Source organism: Oncorhynchus tshawytscha, unplaced genomic scaffold, assembly GCF_018296145.1.
Source record: "Oncorhynchus tshawytscha isolate Ot180627B unplaced genomic scaffold, Otsh_v2.0 Un_contig_1303_pilon_pilon, whole genome shotgun sequence".
Lineage (NCBI taxonomy): Eukaryota > Metazoa > Chordata > Actinopteri > Salmoniformes > Salmonidae > Oncorhynchus > Oncorhynchus tshawytscha.
In genome coordinates this window covers 130,227-146,803 of record NW_024609355.1, presented here as the reverse complement: position 1 = coordinate 146,803, position 16,577 = coordinate 130,227, and the positions used below count along the sequence as shown (strand labels likewise).

Genomic DNA, 16,577 nt, shown 5'->3' with positions numbered 1-16,577 from the left:
CCAAGAGTCGGCTGGAGGGGTTGCAAAGCTCCGACGCCATTGGACTGTGGAGCAGTGGAAACTCTGGGTTTGGCAAATCTGGGTTTGGCGGATGGCAGGAGAACACTACCTGCCCCAATGCATAGTACTACCTCCATGTTTATTTGGTGGAGGAGGAATACTGGTCTGGGGCTGTTTTTCATGGTTCACGCTCCTTAGTTCCAAGTGAAGGGGAAATGTTAACGCTACAACATAAAATGACATTCTAGAAGATTCTGTGCTTCCAACTTTGCGGCCACAGTTTGGGGAAGACCCTTTCACATGACAATGCCCCCGTGCACAAAATGGTTTGTCGAGAACGGTGTGGAAGAACTTGACCGGCCTGCACAGAGCCCTGACTTCAACCCCATCAAACACATTCGGGATGATTTGGAAAGCCGACTGCAAGCCAGGCCTAATCGCCCGACATCAGTGCCCGACCTCACTAATGCTCTTGTAGCTGAATGGAAGGAAGTCACCCTACAGCAATGTTCCAAAATCTAGTGGAAAGCCTTCCCAGAAGAGTGGAGGCTGTTATAGCAGCAATGTTCCAACATCTAGTGGAAAGCCTTCCCAGAAGAGTGGAGGCTGTTATAGCAGCAATGTTCCAACATCTAGTGGAAAGCCTTCCCAGAAGAGTGGAGGCTGTTACAGCAGCAATGTTCCAACATCTAGTGGAAAGCCTTCCCAGAAGAGTGGAGGCTGTTACAGCAGCAATGTTCCAACATCTAGTGGAAAGCCTTCCCAGAAGAGTGGAGGCTGTTATAGCAGCAATGTTCCAACATCTAGTGGAAAGCCTTCCCAGAAGAGTGGAGGCTGTTATAGCAGCAATGTTCCAACATCTAGTGGAAAGCCTTCCCAGAAGAGTGGAGGCTGTTATAGCAGCAATGTTCCAACATCTAGTGGAAAGCCTTCCCAGAAGAGTGGAGGCTGTTATAGCAGCAATGTTCCAACATCTAGTGGAAAGCCTTCCCAAAAGAGTGGAGGCTGTTATAGCAGCAATGTTCCTACATCTAATGGAAAGCCTTCCCAGAAGAGTGGAGGCTGTTATAGCAGCAATGTTCCTACATCTAATGGAAAGCCTTCCCAGAAGAGTGGAGGCTGTTATAGCAGCAATGTTCCAACATCTAGTGGAAAGCCTTCCCAGAAGAGTGGAGGCTGTTATAGCAGCAATGTTCCAACATCTAGTGGAAAGCCTTCCCAGAAGAGTGGAGGCTGTTATAGCAGCAATGTTCCAACATCTAGTGGAAAGCCTTCCCAGAAGAGTGGAGGCTGTTATAGCAGCAATGTTCCTACATCTAATGGAAAGCCTTCCTAGAAGAGTGGAGGCTGTTATAGCAGCAATGTTCCTACATCTAATGGAAAGCCTTCCCAGAAGAGTGGAGGCTGTTATAGCAGCAATGTTCCAACATCTAGTGGAAAGCCTTCCCAGAAGAGTGGAGGCTGTTATAGCAGCAATGTTCCAACATCTAGTGGAAAGCCTTCCCAGAAGAGTGGAGTCTGTTATAGCAGCAATGTTCCAACATCTAGTGGAAAGCCTTCCCAGAAGAGTGGAGGCTGTTATAGCAGCAATGTTCCTACATCTAATGGAAAGCCTTCCCAGAAGAGTGGAGGCTGTTATAGCAGCAATGTTCCAACATCTAGTGGAAAGCCTTCCCAGAAGAGTGGAGGCTGTTATAGCAGCAATGTTCCAACATCTAGTGGAAAGCCTTCCCAGAAGAGTGGAGGCTGTTATAGCAGCAATGTTCCAACATCTAGTGGAAAGCCTTCCCAGAAGAGTGGAGGCTGTTATAGCAGCAATGTTCCAGCATCTAGTGGAAAGCCTTCCCAGAAGAGTGGAGGCTGCTATAACAGTCTCCAATGTTCCAACATCTAGTGGAAAGCCTTCCCAGAAGAGTGGAGGCTGTTATAGCAGCAAAGGAGGGGGACCAACTCCATATTAATGCCCATGTTTGATGAGCAGGTGTCCACATACATTTGGTCATGTCGTATATTGTTGCTATCTTGTCAGCGAGCGTGTTTGACATGACGATAAGTGATGAGGAGTTGGTAGGAGAACAGGAACATTACTGGCACCCAGGATACTAACTTCACTTCAAAATGTTGTGTTTTGTATTTTATACATTTAGTAGCCTGTCCCCACCTTGTCCACACAATGGTCTGGATGTCTCAGGGTTGGAGCCAACGGATCTCCCAGGATCACACGGTGAGAAGTTCTGCAACAAACAATTATAGTCACTACAAAAACACACAAAAAAAGGGGATGGGATGAGACTCCAATTTCATGCTTTCAACCCAGCAGGCAAAAACCACTTCAATTGACGTCATTACAACATCAATATCTTATTGTCAACACGTTGTAATGATGTCATTTCAAACCGCTTTGCCCACAGGGGATAGAGAGTGTAAAATAGGTGTTGGCATTGAGAGTGTGGCCATTGCTGTGTTCAATACCAGGCTGACTTCACGCTGCAGTGGGCAGAAGTCACAACCCATTGTTGATCAGAGAGCCGCCGCAGAAATCCAGTGTAGTCCTGGAGGGACACCTGCAGGCGGACGTAACCAGACACCACAGGCTCTTCCCCGTTGACGATGTGGGCGTAACCAGACACCACAGGCTCTTCCCCGTTGACGATGTGGGCGTAACCAGACACCACAGGCTCTTCCCCGTTGACGATGTGGGCGTAACCAGACACCACAGGCTCTTCCCCGTTGACGATGTGGGCGTAACCAGACACCACGGGCTCTTCCCGTTGACGATGTGGGCGTAACCAGACACCATAGGCTCCTCATCGTTGACAATGTGGGCGTAACCAGACACCACGGGCTCTTCCCGTTGACGATGTGGGCGTAACCAGACACCATAGGCTCCTCATCGTTGACGATGTGGGCGTAACCAGACACCACAGGCTCCTCATCGTTGACGATGTGGGCGTAACCAGACACCACAGGCTCCTATTCGTTGACGATGTGGGCGTAACCAGACACCACAGGCTCCTCATCGTTGACGATGTGGGCGTAACCAGACACCACAGGCTCCTATTCGTTGACAATGTGGGCGTAATCAGACACCACGGGCTCTTCCCCGTTGACGATGTGGGCGTAACCAGACACCATAGGCTCCTCATCGTTGACGATGTGGGCGTAACCAGACACCACAGGCTCCTCATCGTTGACGATGTGGGCGTAACCAGACACCACAGGCTCCTCATCGTTGACGATGTGGGCGTAACCAGACACCACAGGCTCCTATTCGTTGACGATGTGGGCGTAACCAGACACCACAGGCTCCTCATCGTTGACGATGTGGGCGTAACCAGACACCACAGGCTCCTATTCGTTGACAATGTGGGCGTAACCAGACACCACGGGCTCTTCCCCGTTGACGATGTGGGCGTAACCAGACACCATAGGCTCCTCATCGTTGACGATGTGGGCGTAACCAGACACCACAGGCTCCTCATCGTTGACAATGTGGGCGTAACCAGACCCCACAGGCTCCTATTCGTTGACGATGTGGGCGTAACCAGACACCACAGGCTCCTCATCGTTGACGATGTGGGCGTAACCAGACACCACAGGCTGCTATTCGTTGACGATGTGGGCGTAACCAGACACCATAGGCTCCTCATCGTTGACGATGTGGGCGTAACCAGACACCACAGGCTCTTCCCCGTTGACGATGTGGGCGTAACCAGACACCACAGGCTCCTATTCATTGACGATGTGGGCGTAACCAGACACCACAGGCTCCTCATCGTTGACGATGTGGGCGTAACCAGACACCACAGGCTCCTATTCGTTGACGATGTGGGCATAACCAGACACCACAGGCTCCTCATCGTTGACGATGTGGGCGTAACCAGACACCACAGGCTCCTATTCGTTGACGATGCAGGTGTAACCAGACACCACAGGCTCCTCCCCGTTGACGATGTGGGCGTAACCAGACACCACAGGCTCTTCCCCGTTGACGATGTGGGCGTAACCAGACACCACAGGCTCTTCCCCGTTGACGATGTGGGCGTAACCAGACACCACGGGCTCTTCCCCGTTGACGATGTGGGCGTAACCAGACACCATAGGCTCCTCATCGTTGACAATGTGGGCGTAACCAGACACCACGGGCTCTTCCCGTTGACGATGTGGGCGTAACCAGACACCATAGGCTCCTCATCGTTGACGATGTGGGCGTAACCAGACACCACAGGCTCCTCATCGTTGACGATGTGGGCGTAACCAGACACCACAGGCTCCTATTCGTTGACGATGTGGGCGTAACCAGACACCACAGGCTCCTCATCGTTGACGATGTGGGCGTAACCAGACACCACAGGCTCCTATTCGTTGACAATGTGGGCGTAATCAGACACCACGGGCTCTTCCCGTTGACGATGTGGGCGTAACCAGACACCATAGGCTCCTCATCGTTGACGATGTGGGCGTAACCAGACACCACAGGCTCCTCATCGTTGACGATGTGGGCGTAACCAGACACCACAGGCTCCTCATCGTTGACGATGTGGGCGTAACCAGACACCACAGGCTCCTATTCGTTGACGATGTGGGCGTAACCAGACACCACAGGCTCCTCATCGTTGACGATGTGGGCGTAACCAGACACCACAGGCTCCTATTCGTTGACAATGTGGGCGTAACCAGACACCACGGGCTCTTCCCCGTTGACGATGTGGGCGTAACCAGACACCATAGGCTCCTCATCGTTGACGATGTGGGCGTAACCAGACACCACAGGCTCCTCATCGTTGACAATGTGGGCGTAACCAGACCCCACAGGCTCCTATTCGTTGACGATGTGGGCGTAACCAGACACCACAGGCTCCTCATCGTTGACGATGTGGGCGTAACCAGACACCACAGGCTGCTATTCGTTGACGATGTGGGCGTAACCAGACACCATAGGCTCCTCATCGTTGACGATGTGGGCGTAACCAGACACCACAGGCTCTTCCCGTTGACGATGTGGGCGTAACCAGACACCACAGGCTCCTATTCATTGACGATGTGGGCGTAACCAGACACCACAGGCTCCTCATCGTTGACGATGTGGGCGTAACCAGACACCACAGGCTCCTATTCGTTGACGATGTGGGCATAACCAGACACCACAGGCTCCTCATCGTTGACGATGTGGGCGTAACCAGACACCACAGGCTCCTATTCGTTGACGATGCAGGTGTAACCAGACACCACAGGCTCCTCCCCGTTGACGATGTGGGCGTAACCAGACACCACAGGCTCCTCACTGTTGATGATTTGGTCGTAACCAGACACCACAGGCTCCTCATCGTTGACGATGTGGGCGTAACCAGACACCACAGCCTCATTGTTGACGATGCGGGCGTAACCAGACACCACAGGCTCCTCCCTTTTGACAATGTGGGCGTGACCAGACACCACAGGCTCCTCCCCATTGACGATGTGGGCGCAACCAGACACCATAGGCTCCTCCCCGTTGACGATGTGGGCGTAACCAGACACCACAGGCTCCTCCCCGTTGACGATGTGGGCGTAACCAGACACCACAGCCTCCTCTCCGTTGACGATGTGGGCGTAACCAGACACCACAGGCTCCTCCTCGTTGATGATGTGGGCGTAACCAGACACCACATGCTCCTCATCGTTGACGATGTGGGCGTAACCAGACACCATAGACTCCTCATCGTTGACGATGTGGGCGTAACCAGACACCACAGGCTCCTCCCCGTCGACGATGTGGGCGTAACCAGACAGAGCGGTATGAAGTCCTGTTAGTTGTCTGACAACACTTGGGTACTTGACTATCCTGCTTTAAATATATACCATGACAATCCCCTTCGCAAAAAAGTATACTGAGAAAAGAATAATACTCACTGTAATACAGAGGTGTCATACAGTGATGTCATAACAGCGATGTCATACAGTGATGTCATACAGTGATGCCATACAGTGGCGTCATACAGTGATGTCATAACAGCGATGTCATACAGTGATGTCATACAGTGATGCCATACAGTGGCGTCATACAGTGATGTCATAACAGTGATGTCATAACAGCGATGTCATACAGTGATGTCATACAGTGATGTCATACAGTGATGCCATACAGTGATGTCATACAGTGATGTCATACAGTGATGCCATACAGTGATGCCATACAGTGATGTCATACAGTGATGCCATACATCTCAACACAGAGAACGTTTTAGACAACAACAAAAAACCATCTGAAGCTTCCCGTCGGCCGCACCAACGAAGGCCAGGGAGAGGATCCACAGGGCGATAGATGTTTTCAGCTTGATGGAGACAGACTCACTGAGGGGCTTTTATACAGGAAGCACAGAGTTGCGGTCAGGATGTCTTATCTGGGCTCTGTGGGATCATGTACACGTTGCAGAGGGAGGATGGCGTGAACTTTCCAATAGAATCGAGACACCCTCTTCCCAGACCTTGAAATGGACAAGCCCTCTGACATACAGTATATGTCAACTTATGGACAAACTGTTGAGACATGTCACTGGAGTTATTACTGGAGTTATTACTGTCGAGACATATCACTGGAGTTATCACTGGAGTTATTACTGTTGAGACATTTCACTGGAGTTATTACTGTTGAGACATATCACTGGAGTTATTACTGTTGAGACATTTCACTGGAGTTATTACTGTTGAGACATATCACTGGAGTTATTACTGTTGAGACATATCACTATAGCTGTGGTTAGCTGAAAGAGATGGGGCTCATGGGACAGGCCACTAGCTGTGGCTAGCTGAAAGAGATGGGGCTCATGGGACAGGCCACTAGCTGTGGCTAGCTGAAAGAGATGGGGCTCAATGGGACAGGCCACTAGCTGTGGCTAGCTGAAAGAGATGGGGCTCATGGGACAGGCCACTAGCTGTGGCTAATGGGTCTCATGGGACAGGCCACTAGCTGTGGCTAGCTGAAAGAGATTGGGCTCATGGGACAGGCCACTAGCTGTAGCTAGCTGAAAGAGATGGGGCTCATGGGACAGGCCACTAGCTGTGGCTAGCTGAAAGAGATGGGGCTCATGGGACAGGCCACCAGCTGTGGCTAGCTGAAAGAGATGAGGCTCATGGGACAGGCCACCAGCTGTGGCTAGCTGAAAGAGATGTGTCTCATGGGACAGGCCACCAGCTGTGGCTAGCTGAAAGAGATGAGGCTCATGGGACAGGCCACTAGCTGTGGATAGCTGAAAGAGATGGGGCTCATGGGACAGGCCACTAGCTGTGGCTAGCTGAAAGAGATGGGGCTCATGGGACAGGCCGCTAGCTGTGGCTAGCTGAAAGAGATGGGGCTCATGGGACAGGCCACTAGCTGTGGCCAAAGACAGTACTGTTGTTATTCCACTATACTGTATCTGTGATTATCTGATCAAAGTCAGTTCTAATAATTACAAAGATTTGGCATTATATACTTCAGTACTAACATTCACTGTGGTAAAGCACCTGCATACAATTATCCACCCCTGCTCCATAACGTTAAACATATGACTTGCATGGTTTTGCCCATAGAGTATTATGTACCACTGATAAGCCAGTGTTACTCCACTCAAGGTCTCCAGTACATTGGGTCATTTCCCAGGACACCGTAGGCGACAGATACTGTATAGGATACATACATGATGTAAACTATCCATACATCACTATATTATACCATCACTATATTATACCATCACTACATTATACCATCACTACATTATACCATCACTATATTATACCATCACTACATTATACCATCACTATATTATACCATCATTATATTATACCATCACTATATTATACCATCACTACATTATACCATCACTACATTATACCATCATTATATTATACCATCACTATATTATACCATCACTACATTATACCATCACTATATTATACCATCACTATATTATACCATCATTATATTATACCATCACTATATTATACCATCACTATATTAAACCATCACTATTATACCATCACTATATTATACCATCACTATATTATACCATCACTATATTATACCATCACTACATTATACCATCACTATATTATACCATCATTATATTAAACCATCACTATATTATACCATCACTATATTATACCATCACTATATTATACCATCACTATATTATACCATCACTATTATACCATCACTATATTATACCATCACTATATTATACCATCACTACATTATACCATCACTATATTATACCATCATTATATTAAACCATCACTATATTATACCATCATTATATTAAACCATCACTATATTATACCATCCATCACTATATTATACCATCATTATATTAAACCATCACTATATTATACTATAACTATATTGTACCATCCATCACTATGTTATACCATCACTATATTATACCATCACCTCACTATACCATCACTACGTTATACCATCACTACGTTATACCATCACTATATTATACCATCACCTCACTATACCATCACTACGTTATACCATCACTACGTTATACCATCACTATATTATACCATCACCTCACTATACCATCACTACGTTATACCATCACTACGTTATACCATCACCTCACTATACCATCACTATATTATACCATCACTATATTATACGATCAATATATTCTACCATCACTACATTATACCATCACTATATTATACCATCACTATATTATACCGTCATTATATTATAAATATATTATACCATCACTATATTATACCATCACTATATTATACCATCATTATATTATAAATATATTATACCATCACTACATTATACCATCACCATTTTATACCATCACTATATTATACCGTCATTATATTATAAATATATTATACCATCACTATATTATACCATTACTACATTATACCATCACTATATTATACCATCATTATATTATAAATATATTATACCATCATTATACCATCCCTATATTATACCATCACTACATTATACCATCATTATATTGTAAATATAATATACCATCACTATATTGTACCATTACTACATTATACCATCACTACATTATACCATCACTACATTATACAATCACTTCATTATACCATCACTATATTATACCATCACCTCACTATACCATCACTATATTATACCATCACTATATTATACCATCACTATATTATACCATCACTTCATTATACCATCACTATATTATACCATCACCTCACTATACCATCACTATATTATACCATCACTTCATTATACCATCACTATATTATACCATCACCTCACTATACCATCACTATATTATACCATCACTATATTATACCATCACTACATTATACCATCACTATATTATACCATCACTATATTATATCATCACTACATTATACCATCACTATATTATACCATCACTATATTATAAATATCTAATACCATCACTACATTATACCATCACTATATTATACCATCACTATATTATACCATCACTATATTATACCATCACTATATTATACCATCACTATATTATACCATCACTACATTATACCATCATTATATTGTAAATATAATATACCATCACTATATTATACCATTACTACATTATACCATCACTACATTATACCATCACTACATTATACCATCACTTCATTATACCATCACTATATTATACCATCACTATATTATACCATCACCTCACTATACCATCACTATATTATACCATCACTATATTATACCATCACTTCATTATACCATCACTATATTATACCATCACCTCACTATACCATCACTATATTATACCATCACTTTATTATACCATCACTATATTATACCATCACCTCGCTATACCATCACTATATTATACATCACGTCACTATACCATCACTATATTATACCATCACTATATTATACCATCACTATATTATACCATCACTTCATTATACCATCACTATATTATACCATCACCTCACTATACCATCACTATATTATACCATCCCTTCATTATACCATCACTATATTATACCATCACCTCACTATACCATCACTATATTATACCATCACTACATTATACCATCACTATATTATACCATCACTATATTATATCATCACTACATTATACCATCACTATATTATACCATCACTATATTATACCATCACTATATTATAAATATCTTATACCATCACTACATTATACCATCACTATATTATACCATCACTATATTATACCATCACTATATTATACCATCAATATATTATACCATCACTATATTATACCATCACTATATTATACCATCACTATATTATACCATCATTATATTAAACCATCACTATATTATACCATCATTATATTAAACCATCACTATATTATACCATCACTACATTATACCATCACTATATTATACCATCACTATATTATACCATCACTATATTATAAATATCTTATACCATCACTACATTATACCATCACTATATTATACCATCACTATATTATACCATCACTATATTATACCATCAATATATTATACCATCACTATATTATACCATCACTATATTATACCATCATTATATTATAAATATATTATACCATCACTATATTATACCATCACTATATTATATCATCACTACATTATACCATGACTACATTATACCATCACTACATTATACCATCACTACATTATACCATCACTATATTATACCATCACTATATTATACCATCACTTCATTATACCATCACTACATTATACCATCACTATATTATAGATATATTATACCATCACCATATTATACCATCACTATATTATACCATAACTACATTATACCATCACTATATTATACCATCACTACATTATATCATCACTACATTATACTCCTCCTTTTCACGCTGCTTGGTCCTGTTATGGTGGGTTGTTCTGTCATGGTCGTCATAAAGAGGAGGCGCAGCGTGGTAAGCGAACATAACCCTTTAAAACTTCTTCTGCCTGGGGGGCAGTATTGAGTAGCTTGGATGAATAAATTGCCCAAAGTAAACGGCCTGCTCCTCAGTCTCAGTTGCTAATATATGCATATTATTAATAGTATTGGATAGAAAACACTCTAAAGTTTCTAAAACTGTTTGAATGATGTCTGTGAGTATAAAGGAACTCATGTGGGACTATAGGGAACTCATATGGCAGGCAAAATCCTGAGGAGAAATCAAAACAGGAAGTGAGAAATCTGAGCTTTGTATGTATTCACTAAAGTCTCCAATGAAATCCCCTTGAGATATTAATGATGTTGCACTGCCTTGGGGTTCCACTAGATGTCAACCATCTATAGAAATTTGAATGAGACATCTACGTTGTTGTGGGAGTGAATGAGAGCAGAATCTATCAGGTGTCTGGCAGTCAGCCATTTTCTGATCACGCTTATTCCTCATGGTATGGTATCCACTTGCGTTCCATTGCTCATGAAGACAAGAAGGAATACTCCGGTTGGAACTTTATTGAAGCTATATGTTAAAAACATACTAATGATTGATTCTGTACTTAGTTTGAAATGTTTCTTCGTCTTGTAATATTATTTTTTGAAGTTTTTGTCCGATGTAACGCTGACCAGAATGAGCGTTTGGATATGTATACCAAACGCTCTAACAAAAGAAGGTATTTGGACATAAATAACGGACATCATCGAACAAAACAAACATTTATTGTGAACCTGGGATTCCTGGAGTGCTTTCTCATGTAGATCATCAAAGGTAAGGGAATATTTAGAATGTAATTTCTTGTTTATGTTGACGCCATCATTGTGGCTACTGTGACTTTTACTTCTGAGCGCCGTCTCAGATTATTGCATGGGTTTCTTTTTCCGTAAAGTTTTTTTGAAATCTGACACAGCGGTTGCATTAAGGAGAGGTATATCTATAATTCCATGTGTAGATCTTGTATTATCATCTACATTTATGATGAGTATTTCTGTTGAATGATGTGGCTATGCAAAATCACTGGATGTTTTTGGAACTAGTGAATGTTGATATCATGGATGGTCAGTCCTTGCATCCGGAGATGTATCTTTGTATTTGAGAGTGGTTACATTTCTCCAGCACCCTCCCCCCGCGTTTAACCAGAACAGTTAGCGGAGAGACCGCTTTGTTATTTTGTTACTTGCTGATTGCTGCATTAACTATCAAAACCCACGTTTCAAGAAACACCAAGGAACAAATATGTTACTAGAAACTACTTTAATTTTTTTTTATGGAGATGAAGTTGAAAACTTAGTTGGAGGCGATGGTCTGGTCGATGTAGGAGCGGAGCTCGGTGACGCGGGCGTACACTCCGGGCATAGTGGTGGTGCAGGTTCCACTGCCCCAGGACACAATACCAACCAGGGTCCAGGCACCAGCCTTCTCACAGACCAGGGGGCCACCAGAGTCACCCTGGAGGAACACAAAAAGGAGCACAGAAAGAGTTAAGAGTCTCTCTCTAGGGATTTATTTTTTATGTTCAGAGTTTGTGCTCGGCTGTTTCCCAAAAAGTTAAGAACTAAGGAAACACCAAGCTTGAATTGATGCAATGACTGTTTAAACCAGTGTAAACAACTGTAAAAGTTCAGATTGAACTCTGCCATTAGTCAGATGGTGGTAGGTTCAGTGTCATAGCCTGTAACAGTGTGTTAGGGTGCCATATGTTTTGTGTAGGCTTGCAAAAATCTGGGATTCTTCCAACTAGGAAGTCTGAAAACCCTGGCAATGTTTTGGAAGTTTACCGGAATGTTCCAACCCTATGGTTTGTGTTACTCACCATGCAGGAAGAAGCACCATCAGCTCCAGCACAGATCATGAGGTCGGTGATCTTGGAGCCCCAGAACTTCTGGCACTGAGCCTTGGTCAGCAGGGGAAGAGCAGCCTGCTGCAGCAGGGCAGGGGTGTCAGCAGCTGGAACCAGAGGACACCAAGGGTCAGGTAACTCTTAGAAACCGGTCAGCCAATCACCATCTTTCTCACATTATTAGACTACTAGCAACTCAAGACTACACTGAAACCCAACTGAAAAGTAATTTTTTTAAACAGATTGAGCCAACCGAAACGTAATTTTTTAAATAGATTGAGCCAACCGAAACGTCATTTTTTAAATAGATTGAGCCAACCGAAACGTCATTTTTTAAATAGATTGAGCCAACCGAAACGTCATTTTTTAAATAGATTGAGCCAACCGAAACGTCATTTTTTAAATAGATTGAGCCAACCGAAACGTCATTTTTTAAATAGATTGAGCCAACCGAAACGTCATTTTTTAAATAGATTGAGCCAACCGAAACGTCATTTTTTAAATAGATTGAGCCAACTGAAACGTCATTTTTTAAATAGATTGAGCCAACCGAAACGTCATTTTTTAAATAGATTGAGCCAACCGAAACGTCATTTTTTAAATAGATTGAGCCAACCGAAACGTCATTTTTTAAATAGATTGAGCCAACCGAAACGTCATTTTTTAAATAGATTGAGCCAACCGAAACGTCATTTTTTAAATAGATTGAGCCAACCGAAACGTCATTTTTTAAATAGATTGAGCCAACTGAAACGTCATTTTTCAAATAGATTGAGCCAACTGAAACGTCATTTTTCAAATACATTGAGCCAACTGAAATGGAAACTTTCAACTATACCAAACATACCGCTAGTCAAAAAAACTAACCAAGATTTGTCTGACTTTACAATGAGACCTAGAAAAGCTGTAGTGATTATTGATTACCGTTGTAGCGGGTCAGACCCCAGCCGGAGGTCACACACGTCATGCCACCGGGGAAGTCATCGTTGGTCTCAGCAACGCACACGGGGGACACACGGGTTCCCAAGAGAGCGGGCGTGGCCAGCTTGATGAGGGTGATGTCGTTGTTGATGGTGAAGCCGTTGTAATTGGGGTGCTTGAAGACCTAGTAAGGACACAAGGCGACAACGTTTGTGATTTAGATTGAATGTTAATCCGCTGAGCAGATCATTATCGTTTGAGTTGATGTGACTTCAAAAGGTGGAACTTTTACTGATCTTTATCTTTACTTCAAAATAAAAGTCTAGATGTTCAAATTGTAGTAATATAGGAGACAGTGGGGATAATGGGGATATATAGGGGACAGTAGGGATATATAGGGGACAGTAGGGATATATAGGGGACAGTGGGGATGGAAAGGTGGAACTTTTACTGATCTTTATCTTTACTTCAAAATAAAAGGCTAGATGTTCAAATTGTAGTAATATAGGGGACAGTGGGGATATATAGGGGACAGTGGGGATATATAGGGGACAGTGGGGATATATAGGAGACAGTGGGGATATATAGGGGACAGTAGGGATATATAGGGGACAGTAGGGATGGAAAGGTGGAACTTGATCTTTATCTTTACTTCAAAATAAAAGTCTAGATGTTCAAATTGTAGTAATAGTTGTGTGTGTGTGTGTGTGATTGTTTACCTGGCCAACCTTGATGGTCTGGATGTTCTCAGCGTTGGACGAGCGATCGTGCTCTCCCAGGATCACACGGTGAGAGGTCCTGAAATAGTTTCACAAAAGAAACATAATTTAGCTACTTTAGCAATATGCTAGCCGGCTTTGAGCTAATTAGCATTAGCATTATCTCGTTTATATCTAGTTTTTAGTTAGTTAGCATTAGCCAGCTTTTAGCTAGTTAGCAATAGTTAGCTTTTAGCTAGTTAGTGTGAGCAATAGCTAGATTTTAGCTAGTTTTTTTAGCTAGTTAGCATGTTGCTACATTTATGAAGGTTATGGCTCAGCAGCCAGCACTCACTTCACGCTGCAGTGGGCAGCAGTCACAACCCAGTTCTCGTTGATCAGAGAGCCGCCGCAGAAGTGGAATCCAGTGTAGTCCTGGAGGGACACCTGCCAGGGCCAGGAGCCGGGCACAGCCTCCTCACCGTTGACGATGCGGGCGTAACCAGACACCACAGGCTGGATGGCGGGTTTACCACAGCCTAAAGACAGAGATTATGGGTCAGGGGTCAAGTTTGGCTGCTCTAACAGAGATTCTAACAGTGACAGTTTCTGAATTACGTCCATTCAGAATATAAATACATTGCTGCCTATTGTAGTACCACCTGAAATGTTATTGACCAGAGCAGTCAACTACTATCAAATACTTATTTTACCCGATAAATAAATCAAGTTAAGTTTCATTTCTACAGCACATTTCCGACATGGAAATGCAACACAATGTGCATCACAGGAAGAAACAAATTACAACTGAAATATTTACTACACAACAAACACATGAGAATTTAAAAAACAAAAAGAATAACACTAAAAACCTGAACGACTAAAAAGCCAACCTAAGGTATCCTACAAGGTATCCTACAAGGTATCCTACAAGGTATCCTACAAGGTATCCTACATGGTATGCTACAAGGTATCCTACATGGTATCCTGCATGGTATCCTACAAGGTATCCTACAAGGTATCCTACATGGTATCCTACATGGTATCCTACAGGTATCCTACATGGTATGCTACAAGGAATCCTACATGGTATGCTACAAGGTATCCTACATGGTATCCTAGAAGGAATCCTAGAAGGTATCCTACAAGGTATCCTACAAAGAATCCTACAAGGTATCCTACAAGGAATCCTACAAGGAATCCTACAAGCTACAAGGAATCCTACAAGGTATCCTACAAGGTATCCTACAAGGTATCCTACAAGGTATCCAACAAGGCAGACAATGGCATAAACATGGACATTTTCTCACCGTAGGCTGCGCCGGCGAAGGCAAGGCAGGAGAGGATCAGCAGACAGTTCATGTTTTCAGCGTGATGGAGTGAGGCACACAGCAGGGGGTCTTTTATACAGGAACCACGGCTCTGACTCTGCATTCCCCTCCACCCCCTGTGTGTGTGTGTGTACCTCACCTGTCCCTATGCAGATAACAGGGGACATTTTCTCACACCGTTACAGAACATTATGGGGTTACGAAAAGGGCGTTTGTTGGAATATTTCTTGAAAATGACCAATGGAAAAAAAATGATGGAGACAATGTTGGCTTGTGGTAAATATTCCCCAAAGGAGAGCCTCGCTCTCTCTGAAAGCATGATAGCTGTGTTACTCAGACAACTCATGAAGGGCGGCAGGTAGCCTAGCAGTTAGTGTTGGGCCAGTAACCAGCAGGTAGACAGTGGTTAGAGTGTTGAGCCAGTAACCAGCAATAGCCTAGGAGTTAGTGTTGGGCCAGTAACCAGCAGTAGCCTAGCAGTTAGTGTTGGGCCAGTAACCAGCAGTAGCCTAGCAGTTAGAGTGTTGGGCCAGTAACCAGCAGTAGCCTAGCAGTTAGAGTGTTGGGCCAGTAACTGAAAGGTTGCTGGTTCGAATACCTGAGCGGACAAGGTGAAAAAAATCTGATGATGCCCTTGTCCTAGACACTTAAGCCTCATTTGCTTCAGGGGTGACGTACTACTATGGCTGACCCTGTAAAACAACACCTATCGTACTACTATGACTGACCCTGTAAAACAACACCTATCATACTACTATGACTGACCCTGTAAAACAACACCTATCGTACTACTATGACTGACCCATTTAAACAACCAATTTCACTGCACCTGACTGGTGTATGTGACTATAAACAT

General features: G+C 43.3%; 1 protein-coding gene across 1 annotated transcript; it reads right to left on the bottom strand.

Annotated features, from left to right (window-relative positions):
• Window positions 1-12,170: 12,170 nt before the first annotated feature.
• Window positions 12,171-15,807, bottom strand: LOC112224680 (chymotrypsin A-like). Its single transcript, XM_042314982.1, has 6 exons — window positions 15,701-15,807; window positions 14,746-14,929; window positions 14,412-14,490; window positions 13,696-13,876; window positions 12,745-12,878; window positions 12,171-12,380 (listed from the first exon to the last, which is right to left on the bottom strand). The coding sequence occupies exons 1-6, from the start codon at window positions 15,750-15,752 to the stop codon at window positions 12,219-12,221; spliced, it is 792 nt and encodes a 263-aa protein (XP_042170916.1). The 5' UTR covers window positions 15,753-15,807; the 3' UTR covers window positions 12,171-12,218.
• Window positions 15,808-16,577: the final 770 nt, after the last annotated feature.